Source organism: Tinamus guttatus, unplaced genomic scaffold, assembly GCF_059628265.1.
Source record: "Tinamus guttatus ecotype Peru unplaced genomic scaffold, ASM5962826v1 Tinamus_guttatus_pri_ptg000197l, whole genome shotgun sequence".
NCBI classification, from domain to species: Eukaryota; Metazoa; Chordata; class Aves; order Tinamiformes; family Tinamidae; genus Tinamus; species Tinamus guttatus.
In genome coordinates this window covers 4,205,350-4,222,060 of record NW_028288731.1, presented here as the reverse complement: position 1 = coordinate 4,222,060, position 16,711 = coordinate 4,205,350, and the positions used below count along the sequence as shown (strand labels likewise).

The 16,711-nt window shown below is 40.1% G+C and overlaps 2 protein-coding genes and 2 non-coding genes across 4 annotated transcripts; 1 reads left to right on the top strand and 3 right to left on the bottom strand.

Moving 5' to 3' along the window:
* The first annotated feature begins 201 nt into the window (after positions 1-201).
* On the top strand, positions 202-9,534 carry CMKLR2 (chemerin chemokine-like receptor 2). The gene is made up of 2 exons (XM_088523785.1): positions 202-223; positions 8,247-9,534. Exon 2 carries the CDS (start codon positions 8,259-8,261, stop codon positions 9,306-9,308), a length of 1,050 nt encoding a protein of 349 aa, XP_088379911.1. The 5' UTR covers positions 202-223; positions 8,247-8,258; the 3' UTR covers positions 9,309-9,534.
* Positions 9,535-13,494: 3,960 nt separating this feature from the next.
* Positions 13,495-16,650, bottom strand: EEF1B2 (eukaryotic translation elongation factor 1 beta 2). Its single transcript, XM_010212275.2, has 6 exons — positions 16,560-16,650; positions 16,295-16,417; positions 14,944-15,067; positions 14,592-14,658; positions 13,866-13,991; positions 13,495-13,687 (listed from the first exon to the last, which is right to left on the bottom strand). Exons 1-6 carry the CDS (start codon positions 16,637-16,639, stop codon positions 13,533-13,535), a joined length of 675 nt encoding a protein of 224 aa, XP_010210577.1. The 5' UTR covers positions 16,640-16,650; the 3' UTR covers positions 13,495-13,532.
* LOC148594809 (small nucleolar RNA SNORA41) lies at positions 14,191-14,328 on the bottom strand. The gene has a single exon (XR_015913313.1). It is a non-coding gene; the product is annotated as a small nucleolar RNA SNORA41 (small nucleolar RNA).
* LOC148594808 (small nucleolar RNA SNORD51) lies at positions 14,731-14,810 on the bottom strand. Its single transcript, XR_015913312.1, has one exon. It is a non-coding gene; the product is annotated as a small nucleolar RNA SNORD51 (small nucleolar RNA).
* Positions 16,651-16,711: the final 61 nt, after the last annotated feature.

Here is a 16,711-nt window from a genome sequence, read left to right as displayed (position 1 = left end):
AGTAGCTGCTGAAGCAGATTTAATAAGCTGTAGAGTTCACCTATAAGAAGAGAATTCAAATTCAGAGGGCAGTGTGTATCTAAACGTACTGACAATGTGACTGGGAAATGGAAGTGAATATCTGAAGTAAAACAGAATATAAGAAGGCATATTTGAAGGATGAGCTGTGTTGCTAATTTTCCCTTGGGTCAGCTCTTAATTCTTCTTGCTGATAGGACTCTAAGTATAACAGATTGTAAACTGTTTTTTCATCTGAAATTTAATAGGGATTCTGTAGCTTGTTGAGGGGGTTGTTTTGATTTTTTTATAATGACTTCTTGTCACCCTGCAGTAATTTCAGAAAGGCTGATGTCTAACATATGTTCAATCGGCGTTAATCAATCTGCTGAGACAACAGTTGCTAGTCTGAAAGAAACCTTTATATTACTTTTTTATTCTCTGTTCTCACTTTACTCCACCCTGTTAGGAGGTAGTTTTGATTGAAGTGTGTGTTTGCTGAAGGAATATAATAATTAGAAAAACATGTTTAGAGAAGTAAAATAATCGTATGAACTCTATTCAAAACCCTGCTGCATCACAAATGGGAAATAATTGTGAAGTAACAATTCCATATGTTTTTTTTAAAAAAATGTAAAAAGATGTGTTTAACTAGAAATACAAACATTCCTTATCAATCCAGTCACTGTGACAACAACAACAACAAAAAAAGCAAGCATCTCCTTTGCTGCAGGCATGCAGTTATTGCCTTGGCTATTATTCAAAGAAAAAGACTGGTGGCATTGAATAGAGATTTGTGAAACTTATTTCACATATAGAAAACATGAATAGAAACAGAAAATGTAAAATATTCCTGGAACAAATGTCAGCAGTGTGCATGTCCTCAATGCTGAAGAGACAGCCAATATGGTACATAGTGTCATGCTGGGCTCAGTCATGGAGGAGCCTCGATGGCTCTGATATACATCCTGTACCTGCAATACCAGACAAGTGGTGCAGGTGCAGGTTCAGTTTGTCCTCAGTGTAGAGAAAACCAAACTGAGTCTGCAAGGGCTGTCTGGGGAGCTGCTGGCACCTCTGGCACAGTGGGGGAAGAGCTAGGCAGGATCTCTTCTTTGGAGGGTCTTGGTTTCCTTGGCATTGTGAGCAGGGCTACTGCTACATTTAAGAAAGGAGGGCTCAGCTGTGGTTGAGGCACCAGACATATTGCAGGTTTAGCACTTGGTGCAATCTCAGTCTTCCTGTAGGTCATTCTTGGTCTCCTTGTCTATAAGTCAGCTGCTCGGAGTGTGGGTTCCAGCAAGTTACGATTGCCTGTGCAAACAGGCAGTGCTGACACGTATGATATGAGATCACATAAGAGCACAATTTAAACCTCAGCACAGTTTTCCTAAACTTCTCCTTGTATCTGCTCGTAAGGATGCTTAGATTTCTTCTTTTCCTTTTTCCAGAATAGGCCCATTTTAAGATATCACTTGCTCTTTTCTTAACATTGCTAGGCACTGTATTACCATTTGCAGTCACATAATAGACTTGCAGTTGTTACAGCAACTCCTTGCATACAAAGGGAATAGTAAAGATCTATTTGCACTTTTAGCTCAGTTGAAGAAAGGGCTGAGAGCAGGAGCCAGCACTAGCAACTGTTACCATGAGATCCCCACCCTGGATATGGGAATTTCTGCATCTTCTGTGAGGACGGAGCTCTTGGTGCTTGAGATCTGCATTCCCATGGCACACACTTGCTGGCTGCAGGTATTCATGAGCTCCCTCATGGTGGAAATGGTGTGCACTCAGTTGTAGACAGTGTCTGGATCATTTGCTGTATTCAAGCCAGACCTCATGTAGATATTTTTCCCATTACAGTGTCATTATTTAAGTATAAAGTTGGGATTTCTGTGTGTTGTTTAGCATTTCTGTGGCAGCAAAAGTATTGGTCTGAAACCATTCTTTTATGAGCATTGACTGAATTTGCCCTAGAAGGGTTTGATAGCCTTGCTGTAATGCTCAGTTTGTTTGGGCAGAGTGTTATGAGGCGATTATCTGGTCAAATGACTTCAGTGCCACAGATGAGCTCTGTGTTATGACTAAGAAGGTTGTGTTTGGTCTTGCTTAGAGAATATTGCTTTTGGCGTAAATTTTAGGGAATATTTGCCTGCTCACTGCATATACATTTCCAACACTGCATCACTGAAGGACATCAGGGAGAGTGATGGTTAGTTGCAGTCTCGTTTTGTCTGCTAGAATGAATATTTCTACATCATGTCTTGAAAAGGTTTCCAGTCATATATCTTATCTACCATATGACCCATTCTCGCTATTTAATTCAGGACAGCTTATGATGTAGTTTTATTACCGTATATCTAATGTTTGTTAAAATAATAGTCAAGGGGTGAGAGAGAGCAGGAAGGAGGGAGGCAACAAACAAACAAAGCCTGATTCTGCCGTTGTGTGTACCCATGCTGGTTTCTTAGTAGCTTTAGGCTTAAAATTATTTTTTTATTTTTATTTTTTATCTTTTTTTTTTAAGGAATAAATATATACATAGGAATCTGGGATACTTTGTACTCTCATCAGTATTCCCTGTGAGCTTTACGTTCTTTATTGATGTCTTTGTAAAAATATATCCCAGATATATGTATAAACCTTTAAACATGCTCAGCCATGTGTGTTTTGAACTTCACAGATAAGCTATAGGGTTAATTTCATGTTTATGGCTTTGAAGGCGGATAAGTTCAAAATTTAGCACCTCAGAGTCCCATGAAAATTTCTTTGAGGGCTTTCAAATGAATTCAGTAGCCAAACTTGCTGAGACACAGCATGACCTTTTGAAAAGCCAGTTGTTTTCTAACATCTGACTCATGCAAATGGAAAATTTGAAGTGAATCAAAACAGCTTTCCTTGAGACATAGCTATAGATCATACACATAGAATGTAAAAAGCCCAGAATGATTTGTAAAAACATTAGAAGGAGATGTGAAATATGTCCCTTTTTATCTAGTTTACTATTGAGACAGCCAGTTCTGCAAACCATGATTTTCCTAGGAACTCAGGGGCCTATTGTGACCCCCAACTGGTCAAGCAGAGGCTCTAAGCACTGTTTACTACCCCAAACAAAGAGATTTAGGGGTTGCCACTCAAATATTTGCATTTTTAACCAACAGACAATGAATAAGCTCTTTCTTTGGCCCACTCCATTCATTGTTGAGGTGATGAGGGCCAAAGGGAGAAGCTGCACTGACTGCAGCCCAAATAAGTTGCATAAGTAGCCTGTGTAATTAAACTGAATGCTAATTTGCACAGTGTTGAGAGAACTTCCATTCCTAGGAAGACTTTGCATCATGCAAAGTGAACGGAAATTGCAACTGCTTTATTTGTCTTCTATTTTAGACTGCAAATCCAATGTATTTCCTTCCAAAGCTGTTCCAGTGACCTCAGAGCTGAGGCACGGAGAGGTCAAACGACTTCCCCTGGTCAGACAGGATGCATGTGGCACAGAGCGAGAGAGCGCCCAAAGCCCCGCTGCCGCGGAGGCCGTCTCTAGTGGGACAAAAGCTGTTCTGTTCAAGTACATCGAGTCATGTGCCTGGGTTGTCTGTATGGGTCAGCTTTCTGAAATACAGTAATGTGGCAAAGTAATGCAACTCCAGCCGCTTGTAGCAGAGAGCTACAAAAAATGTGATTCTGAGTTGATACCTGATCCTGGAATTCCCTGCTGGATCTCAGAACGAGCCTACATGCAGCGCACTGTAAAATCTCTTCCCAGCAGTTCTAAACCCTTTGATTCTAGAAATATATTCAATAATGTGTGTTTCTTTAGATTTGTCTGGTGCTGAAATTGAGTGTCCGCCTGTAATATTCCTATGAAGTCATTCAGTAATTAACTTCTGCTTCACAGATGGGGGCAGGAAATGAAACCTTCTGGTTGAACATTCTGCAACTTGCTTGCTTAAAACCATGCAACTGTATTCATAATTAAGCAACTAAATTAAGAAAGGTCAGTTTTCCAATGTACTTGTGACCTCAGCAAACAGGAAGAAACACCAGTCAGAGAACAAGTGCTAAGCGTAGGCTTTATACGGACTGTTCAGACTTCATCCTGTCTTTTTATTTAAATAGTAAACTTGGGTGTGTTCATCCAAATGGGATACAACACTGTTCTGTAACCTGTAGCTGCCCCAGTACCTACTGCAAGGCCTCTAACCACACCTTCCTGTTTATCCAAAAATATTTTCCTCCCTCTGGCTCCTTTTCTACGACACTAGACCAGCTAGACTGGGGCAGTGTGCTATGCTAATCTTCCATTACCGGTTCTAGCAGTAGGCCTCAAAACCAAGGGGAAACTGCTGGCAAAAGGGTTGTTTTCTCTACTGAGCTGCTGTTTGCAGACAGGTTCATAGAAGTGTCTTCCAAGCCTAGAAGTCATAAACAGGGAGCCAGTGGCAGAACCAGGAAAACTTCACTTTCAAGACCTGGGTCTGAACTGCCCGACAGCTCTTCCTCTCAAAAAATTACTAATAAATACCAAAAATAATGTATTTGGGACTTCACGTATTTCAAAAACAAAGAAATGTCCCTGCTGAATGATGTTTGAAAGTTACCCAAAAGTAAAAATCGGCATCCCCTGCTCCTTATCTTGATCAAGGCTGTGAATCCTGTTATAGAAGCACTTCGTATATGTGGGTGTCAGCTGGAGATGTTCCTGGGCTTTGCAGATGTAATTGGCAATTTTACGAAGTCCTGCTCACAGAGTTTATTGCACACTGGACACAGCGGTAAGCAGTCCTCCTCCTGCTTGTTTTTTTTTTTAATCCAGTGCTAAAGAGTTACTGCATTAGAAGATTAGAAATGAGAGGTGAGGGGAAAACATTAGCTTGGAAAAATAATTCCTCAAAATGTAATGCATGTAGAGGTGTGCTCTCTCCATGGAGGAATTTTAAACTAAATGAGGTTTGGTACATATTTGATACTTATTTAGCTATATTTCCCTTCTGCTGTACATCATCGTTGAAATTCTGCATATAAAATGAACATTTTTTGGGTACTTATCATGTGCTTGTTACTACCATTATTATTTTTAGGGGGAAAAAGGGTTTGGTGATTACACATACAGTGAGGAAATGTGTGAATCCAAATATTGTTGCATTGTGCTAGCTCTTGAGAAAATTAAAAGCAAACTTTATTAGTGATGGGAATGTAGGTGTTAATTGCATTTATATGTTAATGTGGTAAATCCAGCTTGATGCCCTAATTCTGCAAACAGGCAAAAACATGTACAAATCCAATTACTAACCTTGATGTCCAAATGTAGTGTTATTGAAGATGTTAGTGGTATGGCTCCTTGTTTATACCATTTCTCAGCAGATGTTATATTTGAAAAAAAATGATTCAGATGGGTGGTACTGGTATTTGGTGCAGAATCTACCCCCACGGGGCATGTAATTATCTAAATGCAGCCCAGATTAGGACAGCTAACCAAATAACATTCCTTCAAACTGATGTAAATTAGAGAGGGCAAATGTTATCACAGCCTCCTGACAGAACAGACTGTATTGGCTTTTAAAATATATTTTTTTAAAACAAGAGAGAAATACACAACTTTTTATTTTAACCTTTTCCATTCATTTATAAATAAGAAATCTAATCCTGCCAATATGTGTGCACATACGTAACTTCCCTTATGTGACGAAACTTTCAAAACAAGAAAACTACTCTTTGGAGTAAGGTTACATCCATGAATACATTTTTTTGCAGCTGTGGTTCTGCAGGCATCCTCCTCCCGAGACCCCACTCCTGTTGTCCTTTTGTCGGCAAAAGTTAATGGAATTACAGGAATGCAGAGAAGGGCTCCAAAAGCACATGCTGAGTTTCAGTTCTGCAATGGAGCAGCGCTCAGAAATGCATGGGCAGGCTCACCCACGGTGAGCTCTGCTCTGGGCATACTCTGCTCTCAGTCACAGCCTGTCAGGGCAGCGAGTTCAGCCAGTGAATAGAGCTGCAAATGGTGATAAAGCTCAGCAGAACATTTGCTCTGACTGTCCAGAAGGTCTTGTCAAACTCCTGTGCATCTGTGCAGGGCTGTAGTTTTAGCTGGGCCCCAGCATGAGTGCAGAGTTTTGAAGTGCTTTTTTTTTTCATGCTCAGCCTCTATTTGTGATCTATTTTGCTGTCTTTCTTTCTGGCTTTTTCATTTGGCTTACATTTCTGCTTCCCTGCTCCTCTCCCTCCCACGCCCTTCCTTTTTAGTTTTAGGAGAAAATTCCTGTGTGAAAAATTGTGTTGTAAGTTCAAGAAGCTTTTCCAATAAAAGAAAACTGAGACACTGTCTTTTTTATTAAAAAAAAAAAAAAAAAAAAAAAGCTAAGTAGGCATCTCTGGTGACTGAATCAGCAAGATATTTCCAGCTATAGCTTTTACAGTCTGTGTTGCTCTCCTGGGAGGCTTTATTTTCTTTCATGTGTTACCTTTTTCTCAGATCACTAGTGGAATAATACCACAGTAGTTTGCCTTTCCCCAAAAATATGCTCCTTATGTTTCCTCCTCTACATCCCTTGCTGCTGCAGAATTTCCTTCTTTTGTGGTGTGACAGCTGCTTTGACTAGCTATAGCTTAAAGGAAGAGCAAGAAGCAGCTCCCGTACTACTTCTACCCCTATTCATGGAAATTTTGATATTTTTCAGGTACGGCCTCTGCCCAAAGTTAAGTGATACTCTGGGGTCAAGAAAAAGAGGAAAAATATTTGTATTATTGCATGAAACACAGGAGCCCAATTTAAAATTCAGCTCTGCATTAAAAAATACAGTTCTTGCAATTGTGGTTGAGCAAAATATTTCAGCATGAAAAGCTGAAATGATCCCCCTGAATCCAGCAGGATTTATACATAAGCTTGAAATTAAGTCTGTATTAAATGGATAAATATACTTTACCTTGTGAAAGACCAAACTAATTTTATTATTCACTACTGCAAAAACTTTTTTAAAAAGGCATTTCCAAAAGATGCAGGGAAAGTTTATAATTCTATACGTTATTTCCTTATCAAATGAGGAGGAATAAATTCACTAGCAAATTAATATCAAAAAGACGATAATATAATCAAAATACCTGACTCCCTCAGGAATTAATGCAGTTCTTAAAATAGTCTGTATTTTAAGCTAAATAGTCTATATTTAAATTTGTAGCAGAGCCAACATTTCCTGAGTTCAAATATTGTCTTAGCTGGAAGATCCAGATTCCTTGTTTTAATCCATCATCTTTTCTCATTAAAGTTTGAAGAGAATTGGTAGTGATTCAGCTTTGACAGAATTCAGAAAGAATCTAGACAAGTTAACTTATAAATCAAGTATTTTGATTTATAACTTATAAATCAAGTATTTTGATTTATAACTTATAAATCAAGTATTTTGATTTATATTTTTAACGTGTTGCTGTGTAATAAACTCTTTTAGGCTCTGCTGTTTCAGATGCTTTGTTTTTCTGTGGCAGAAGAAAAAATATTAACATTTTATAGCACAGAGTTCTCATTGTACTTTTTGTTACACTTGTGAGTTCTGCCTGATAAAAAGAAATTTAATACTCTACAACATCAATTTTTCTGCATTAATGTGTCAAGTGTCACTGTAAATTTATTTTAGAAATCAGAGTATTAGATCTACTATTTCTAGCCAGCAGTATAGCATTTTATTCATTATGTCATTTTCTGGCGCACTAGTCAATATTCGTGGGTAGTTTTTCCTGTTGATGAGGCTTACATTTGTCCTGTTTCTTTGTTGGCAGTCCCAATAATTAAGACCTAATTTCCAGATTTCTTGAAACGGGGCTTGAAAGCACCAATGAGCAAGTGGTTTTTTTTATTTGTTACGTGTTGAGTGTCTGCCAAAACAACCACACCTTTTGCCCACATGCTTGGTTATTTGATTTCTGTTACAGATGTGATCCACAAAAATTCCTTCAAACAGGAGCAGAGCAGTAAAATACCAAAGTTGATTAGAAAAGAATACAATCAATACTTCAGTAAAACCTTGCAGATTTCAAGTGTTGTTTCGCTTGATCTGAGTATTACTTGAAATATCTGCAGCCTAAAATACTTTATAAGCTTCATACTAATAATTGATAGCTAAAAAGTGATAGGTATGTGAAACCTAGTCCATGCATTTATTTTATGATCAAAAACTCTGAAGAATTACAGGTTATTATTTGCAGTGCAATAAAACAGTTCCCCTTTGACAGTTCTGATTCTTTTCTTCCCCAGAAAGCAACTGTGCGTCATGGAATTTGAAGACTTTGAGAATTACTCTTATATCTACGACCTGTCTGAGGAAGATGAATCACCCCAGTCCTCCCTCAGCATTGCCCATATGATTTCCCTTTCCTTTTACAGCGTGGCATTTCTGCTGGGAGTGCCAGGTAATGCCATTGTCATCTGGTTTATGGGCTTTAAGTGGGATAAATCTGTCTCTACGCTCTGGTTCCTCAATCTGGCCATTGCAGATTTCATCTTTGTTCTCTTCTTGCCCCTTTATATTACATATGTGGCAATGGGCTTCCACTGGCCCTTTGGGAAGTGGCTCTGCAAAATGAACTCATTCATTGCACTACTTAATATGTTTGCCAGTGTTTTCTTCCTGACATTCATCAGCCTTGACCGCTACATCCGCCTAGTCCATCCAGTCTTTTCCTACAAGTATCGGACTGTAAGGAACACCCTTATTCTTAGTGGGATCATTTGGATCTCAGCTGCAATTATCGGTGGCCCTGCTTTATACTTCAGAGACACAACTACAGTTCTCAACAACATCACCCTTTGCTACAACAACTTCCACGTGCATGACAGAGAACTCATTCTGCTGAGACACCACCTTCTGATCTGGGTGAGACTTGCATTTGGTTACCTCTTTCCCCTCATCACCATGGTCATTTGCTACTCGCTGCTGATTGTCAAGGTGAAGAGGAGAACTGTCCTAACTTCCAGCAGGCTTTTCTGGACCATCATTGCAGTAGTCGTGGCTTTTTTTGTTTGCTGGACACCGTATCACATATTTAGCATCGTGGAGCTGTCCGCTCACCATAATGAAAACTTGCATGGCTTATTGCAAGATGGGATCCCCCTCTCCACAGGCCTTGCTTTCATCAACAGTTGCCTTAATCCAATCCTCTATGTTCTGATTAGCAAGAAGTTCCAGGCCCAAGTCAAGACAACTGTCTCCGAAGTGCTAAAATTGGCGCTGTGGGAAGTGAGCCGCTCGGGGACCGTCAGTGAGCAGCTGTGGAGCTCGGACAACACCAACGCGCCTGCGCACTGTGAAACCGCGCAGTGAGTGCTCGTGTCACCCTCCCTCCCCAGAATAACTGGCAGGAGACTTGGAGATGTTCTCCTCTTCACGTCCGCCATCAGATGTGCATCTTTGCATACACGGTATTATGTAAACAGCTGGCTGAGTTGTGCATGCTGCTTTCCTTGGAAGGTTTTTACAGGACACATCATTTGGGTGTGGTGTGGTTGCAAGAGCCTGAGCTGAAAGCTGACAACATAACTGGAACAGCTCTAATTGAGCTTTGGAACAGGAATGTGAATATTTCTGTTATTAATCCTGTTTTTTCTTTTCTTTTTTTTTTTTTCCTTTTGCAGTTCCATACCTTCTTCATATATTAAAAAAAATCTCAACTAATAATATTTCTTCTTGCCATCACTGACAATGCTCTAGATTTTTGGGCATCCTCGTCCCATCCTGGCCATATGTCAGTGGGTTATCAGCTCTGAGTGTCTAGTGCTGCTTAGAGAAGGAATATCCTGGCTGCATCCCAGCTAAGCAAAGGAGTTAGCGGCTCCCCTTTCCAGTCAGAGAAGAATCCCAATGTAGAGAATACAGAATTGTTTCCTTCTCTTTTTTAAAAAGAATGACACAGACATAAATCCTGATTTCTACCATTGCTCTTTATCTTACACTCAACTAGATGAGAATCGCTGTGCTTGCTGCTCAGCTTACACTTGTTGTGTTCTTATTCTTGTGTTCTTCTTACTAGTTGGGTGTACAATACTAAGGAGGTTTCATATGCACATTTGACTCCTTTGAAATATGAGCAGAATTACCAGAAATGTTTTTTTGAGAAGTTGGTATTAAAGGTTCCCTGAACATACACACACAGACACACTTTCTCCAGGCTTCAGGTTTAAAGATGTTCATGATGATCAGTTGCCTTTTTTTTATTTTTTTTTTATTTTTTGATGAGAGCCATAAAAAGGTTAAGAAGTGATTTAACCTTTTCTTCACCTGAATGCAAGCTTTCAAAAAATGGATACCGTGAATTCAGCAGTTCTGTTAAAAACATGCAGCGAAATTGAGACTTCTTTGCCAAACTGAGAGACAGGACAATGTAGATGGGAAATAACACTCCACTAAGAGAGAGGCAACAGTCCCAAGGAAGTTATTTCCGCTCCAACTTGTTGCTTACTGTAGAATCACACATCTGTATATATGTGCTAAGTAGAGTGGACCAGTATCCGAGGCAAAACCACTGAATTAATTTGAATATGAGCTAAAAGATCATTAAAAGTAGGAGCACAAAAAAGCGTGTAAATTTGGCCAGCGTTTCCTTTGTTTTGACTGTGGAGGGTGGAAGGAAAACTGCCTTTCAGATTACCTACCTACCATAGTTTCTATGGCCTGGCAACCTCTATAAGGCCTTATTTCCAATATAAATATTACTTATATGTAAATACATTTCATACAAAAGCAAATATTTATATATACGCACGCAGACACGAGTGCATCTGTGTAGTGGTGATTGTACAAGCAAACAGTCTGACTGTGGTCGGTAACTGTATTTCTTTGGGCTCTGGTTTGAAAGTTGGAGAGTTAGGCAGGATCAGTGGAAGTTCAGTGTGTTTAACTTGGGTCTGGAAAGTTGGTTTGCAGCAGTCTTTCCTCTGAGTCACTCAGTGCCTAAGTACAGAGTGACTCATGATTATTTTTTGGCACCATGCTACTCAATATGCCTTAAATCAAACATTTTGCATTTCTTCCTCACGTATCCTCTGATACCTTTCTCAGAATGATATGTTATTGCTACACTCCTGACTATACTCCAGGTGGAGTAATAAAATGTTTTTGTCTTCTGAGAGTGTTCGTTTGTTTTTGTCAGCAGCAGCATGGGGTGACTGTCTATATTCTTAGGAAAAACTCCTTTGCAAAGATTTTGCAAGTTGAAAAAAACTCGGTTCTTTCTCTGCTTCAGCAGTTAAGATTTATTTCAGTTTTCACCTTGCATGGCAGCTACATAAGCATGAATATTTATATATATAGTAAATGAATTGATTTTGAAATATGTGTGCTCTGTCCTGTATGAATTAGCAGATGTTTCCTCAACGTTTTACTAGGATCAGCACTTCAAAATGCTCTTTGGATAATAACTAGATGCCAGCATCTAACCAACACCTTGAGCTAAAGCCTAAAATAGATATAAAACAGCTACAGAATAGAATTTCATAATGCAAGAAGGCCAAACTATGGAAAGAAATGGATTAACAGCTTTGCAAAGTAACTACAAACTTATTTACAAAGATCAGCCACAAAATTATCTCTGCAAGAATCCCATGCACATCTGTCTATTCTGCAACTGAATAGAATGTACTTGGTATCTTTTTATTTATTTTCCTGTGCAGCAAGTTTTCTTCTGTCTTGAAGAAAAGGAATATTGGAGAATTTTTACATGCATTCTGAGCATATAGGCAAGTTACTTAGCCAAGTTACAGAGTGTAAATCAAAACATTAAAGCAACCGACAGCTTTAATTTCAAGGTCAAAGAAAGAGGTTAAAAGTCTGAATAAATGCTTTGATAGGAATGTCATAAAGGGTGATAGCAAAGAAGAAAAAAGATATAGTATTTGATAATCTCTTTTAACAGCAGCGTGTGAGAATCATTAAGAGCAAGTTACACGATTAGTAGAAGCAACAGTATAGAACAAAGGAGCCCGTGTTAAGGTTATTGTGCACAGGATAGAGCTAGTTTCTTAGTTAAGAGCTTATGGAATGCAGGGATAGAGCTTGTAATTACCCTTTCAGTTCTTTAATCTTTCTTTAAACCTCTGGCAGGCAGGTTTTTCTTTTTTTTCTCCTCCTAAAATGAATTACAAAACAAACTCTTTACGTAACCTAAAGCTGGCAGACCTTTAGACAAAGAGAAACAGGACCTGCTGTACCAGAAAGCACACGCAGCTGCTGAGCAAAGCCCAGAGCAGGGAGTTAGGCTGGAGAGCAGCTATGCAGCTCTGAGCACCTCCGTGACAGTGGTCGACCTGGCACTGCACAAGCTGCCCTGTCCATCACAGCAGTTCTGTAGCTCCATGTGACAATTCTCCTTCCGTGAATTTGTTTGGAAGCTCTACATTGCTCCTGGGGGTTATTCAGTGTTAATTTTTGGAAGATAGTTCTAGAGGGGGTTTCTTTGGTCCTTAAAAGGTCAAAATCGAATCTGAAACCAATCCGCACCCAAATAAGCAGGTCTTTACATGAGCGGAGCTAGTGTAACTATTGTGCACACCCTTATCTTTGCATTTTAATTTTATACCAGAGCATACTTCACCTTCAAATATAAAACTCTCAGTCTGTACCAGATCTTCCTTTACTTTAGCACATCATCACCCCAGCCAGTTAAACCTCACAGGGGGCTAACAATTAGCTCCTAAAAAGCTGCCTTGTGGAAGGCACAGACTGCCCCCTAGTCGTCTTTTAAGTTAAAAGCATCTTCTAACTAGGACAAGTCAGGATAACCAGTGCTTCCCCGGGCTTTGAGATTTGTCACAAAAGCTCTTCTTTATGCTAAACTGCACTGAAAAGGATTTTAATAACCATTAATAACCATTATCCCAATATCAGAACATGTGGCACTGAGGAAGCCCTGAGAGAAAGGCTCAGTTATCTCTACAATTCCAGTGCAAAATTTAACACCTCAGAAAAAGGAACTCAAAAGGTAAACAGACCATGCAAGGTTCCCACAGCAGCCTTGGGCCAGGCAGGGTGCAAAGTTGAAGGCTCATTTCTCTAGCACCCTACAGCCCCCCACCATTGCCTTTGGATTTCTTCATATTCAGTAAAGATGAAGAAAAAAAAAATCCATCTTTCAACAAGTGTCACAGTAAACATTTGGTCACCATCCTTAAGCAAGAGGTATTAACACTCCTATATGGCAACTACAAGTTAACTTGCACTTGCCCTGTACTTTTTCCTTTAAAACCACCCCTCTTTCAAATTGTAAAGAATATCCTAAGGACAACATCCCCATGGATGGGGATGCCCAGCAAAGGGCATTTCAGATTTTTAAAAAGCTACTAGTGGTAAGTACACAAGCTTTTTCTGGTTTCTGTGATCACACATTTGGTACTACAACAGGTGACGGGGTAATGGAGCAGCCCTGAAACTCATGATTAATCTGTTCTATTAATGTCAAAATTGATTGATGGGTAAAGAGATCAATCTAATGTTGCATTAACCAGAGACACTGCTCTATTTTTGCCATTACATTTATTCTAGATATACCAAGATTTAAATTTTATTGAAAGCAGCTACATCCATTGATTGTACATAATCTTCAAAAGCTGTTATTCTTTCTTCCAGCATATCTGTTCCGACTTTGTCATCTTCAACAACACATTGAATCTGAAGCTTTTTGATACCATAGCCAACTGGTACTAGCTTGGCTGTCAAAAAAGAAAAAAAGAAAGAAAACATTTAATACACCCTGGTTTGTGAAATCTGTTTAAAAGTGCACAGATTAAATAATTATCCTTCTTTGAATCTTAAGATAGCTGCTAATACCATTTTCGAAACTATGCTACATACATCCCTCTCCCTGCTTTGAAGTTTTCTCCTACTTACATGATCCCCAGACCAAGCCATCTACTTGAATGCTCCGAACACACTCCTCTAGCTTGGCCATGTCTGTCTCATCATCCCAAGGCTTCACATCAAGCAAGATTGATGACTTTGCAATAACAGCTGGTTCTAAGGGAAATGAAAAGGGAAGAAAACCACTATAAGTTGTCAGGAATTAAAACCAACTCTTAATATACTTTTAAATATCTTTAAAGTGTAAGTGTATATATAAGTATTACCTAAGCTTAAATATTCTTAAAGTTTTAAGATACTTAAATACTCATGATCCTAGAAACTATTCACAAGAAAGCATACTGGAAGAAGCTCACACTGTTAGTTACACAGAAAGGCCTCCCCAAAAGACAGATGATCTGAGGAGTTTAGTACTATGTAACAGTTTATCTTCCACAGAAGGAATCCTGCAACTGCTACAGTTCTGAACAGTTCCAGACCAGTAGCTGTGGAGACTGCTTTCATTCTCAACTTGGACCAGCCTTCTTGCAAGCAAAGTTTCTGGCACTGGTGCATTTTATGCCAGCTTTACATGCATTTTGTTCAAAGAAAAACCTGGGACCATCTCTTCATAGGCAAGATTTGGCCTCTTTGTGCAGCAAATTAATTACTTCTGTTAATTCCAGTCAAGTAAAGTTTATCTATTACAGATAACAAATCTGTTTTCTAGCCATCCTGTTCAAGCACACGGTAACAAAAAGTTCTTAGCAGACATACTTTTGGACTTCTTAGACTCATACTGGGCCAGGCGCTCTTCCCTTAACTTCTTTGCTTCCTCACTTTCCTGAAAGAAAAAGCCAAAGTCAAAGGAAAGCACCAAACACTCACATCTTTAAAGCACTGTAAAACTGACTGGCATCTAGTCAGGCAAAAACAAATCATCACAGCTGTCAGCCGAAAGATGGTGATTTTTTGTTTTATTCATCATGCAACCAGTCAAAGACAGTATTTCATTGCAACATATTCCTTCCTATTCCATCCTTTTACCTTCCCAAGTTTTATTTCAAAAATTAGAATACAAAGAAGTATCTCCGAAGAAACAACCCCCCCCCGCCAAGGCATCAGTTACCTCCTCATCATCAGATCCAAAGAGGTCAATATCATCATCATCTTTGCTGTCTGTGGCTGCCCCTGTTGTGTCTTCCACATCAGCAGGACCATATTTTCCCAGGGCCTTCTTTACACCTGGCAAGCTAAAAATCAACAGATATTAGGGACACACTCAAATCATTTCAGATGCTGACAATTTCTCAGTGAACTTACAGTACAGTTACAGGAAAGACTTTTGTAATAAGAACCCCCTCCCCATTCTGCCACTTGAAAAGAGAAGCTCTCTAACAACTACTGCTAAGCACTCCTACATGATACCTAGAAAACTGCAAGTCCTCTATGCAAAGGCTACTACTCCTCAAAGCAGCAATGACCCTGGCTTATACCACTATGCCACAGAAGTGTAAGGAAAGAACCTGAGTGGAATTGCTCATCTGCAAAATACCCTGTGTAGGCATAGTTATCAGCTTCCCATTCACATTTTCCTAAAAATATTTGGCCTGAAATACTCTTCCCCTCTAAGTTTATTGTAGTTCTATTGTGACCATGAACTCCTCTTACAAGAATAATAAAACTACTTTTAGTTTATAGTAACTAGTAGTACTTTCCACAGAGTGAATTTGTGAAGAAGCTTTAAAATCTCAGTCCCATTTAAGATACAAGAGCTTCAGTAACAGACAGGTGACTAAGTCACTGAATTTTACGAGAGTTCCCTCCAAAACAGGACTGAGGCACATAGAGGAGGCAGTGCAGCAATACTGACACTACCTATGCTGTACCTTTTAAGAGGGGCCTGCAGTCTCCATGGATGTCAAAACAGCACTTTTCATGAACACTAAAACCACTAAAAAAGAAAAAAAGATAACATTTGCTTTCATACTTCTCTCTCTTTAAAGGTGTTTTGGCATTTAAAGTCATTGATTTTCATTTTGTTTTCAGCTTAGAAGTCTGAATGAACCACTTTCCTTAACCACCTAAGCACTTATGTCCATCTTTTAAGTCTACTGCAATAATCCCTTGCCCATTTTGGTGCTGCCTTCATAGGGGTGATTTCCAGCTCTCAGAAGAATTACCCACATAAAAAGGCAGCAGCAAAACTCAGCCCTTTTTATAAGCCTGTGCACAAGTCAAGGCAGCTGAGCAGGGGCAGAAACAGCTTCCCTAGGTAGTGGGCAAGGAGAAGTGAATGCAGCAGCCATACAAGTGGTCTACCCTGCTCACTCCCGGGGCTGTTCCTAGTCCAACAAAAAAGTTCTACCACGTGTCAGCTGTGAGACTACTAAGAAACAGTGTTGTGAAAGTTGGAAAAAGAAACACAACGTTTAAGAACCAAGCCTGGACCCATGCTCCGTTTCCACCTCTATCCATACCTGGCCTTCTGCTTCTCGTAGGACTTGATATGGTTGTACCAGCGGAGCGCATGGCACAGGTCTGCGGGCGGGGGGGCGGCGATGGCCTCGAACACGGCGATATCGGCCTGCGAGGGCACGTACCTGCAGGGTAGGCCCCGAGTAAGCGCGCCGGGCCGGGCACAGGCGCCGCAGAAAGTGCGAGAAGCCGCGCGGCGCCTCTGGCCTCAGCAGCCACCCACGCCCACCGCGCCAGCCAGCCCCGCTCCCCAGTGCCACCGCTCACCCCTCGATGTAGCTCCTATCGGCCAGGAAGTCATTGAGCACCTGGAGGCCAGCGGCGGACTTAAGGTCGCCGAAGCCCATGGCGACAGCCGGCCAGCCCCTCTGCTGCGGAAAGAGGCCTCTAACCGCGCGTGCCGCCTTTATATAGCGGGA

Bases quoted from the DNA above. Each gene is read 5' to 3' on its own strand.
- CMKLR2 (XM_088523785.1), top strand. From the start codon at position 8,259: ATGGAATTTGAAGACTTTGAGAATTACTCTTATATCTACGACCTGTCT.
- EEF1B2 (XM_010212275.2), bottom strand. From the start codon at position 16,639: ATGGGCTTCGGCGACCTTAAGTCCGCCGCTGGCCTCCAGGTGCTCAAT. The intron at 15,068-16,294 runs GTATGGATAGAG...GTTGATTTTTAG, and splicing joins TACGAGAAGCAGAAGGCCAG to CTTGCCAGGTGTAAAGAAGG. The intron at 13,688-13,865 runs GTAAGTAGGAGA...CTTTTTTGACAG, and splicing joins TGGCTTGGTCTGGGGATCAT to CCAAGCTAGTACCAGTTGGC.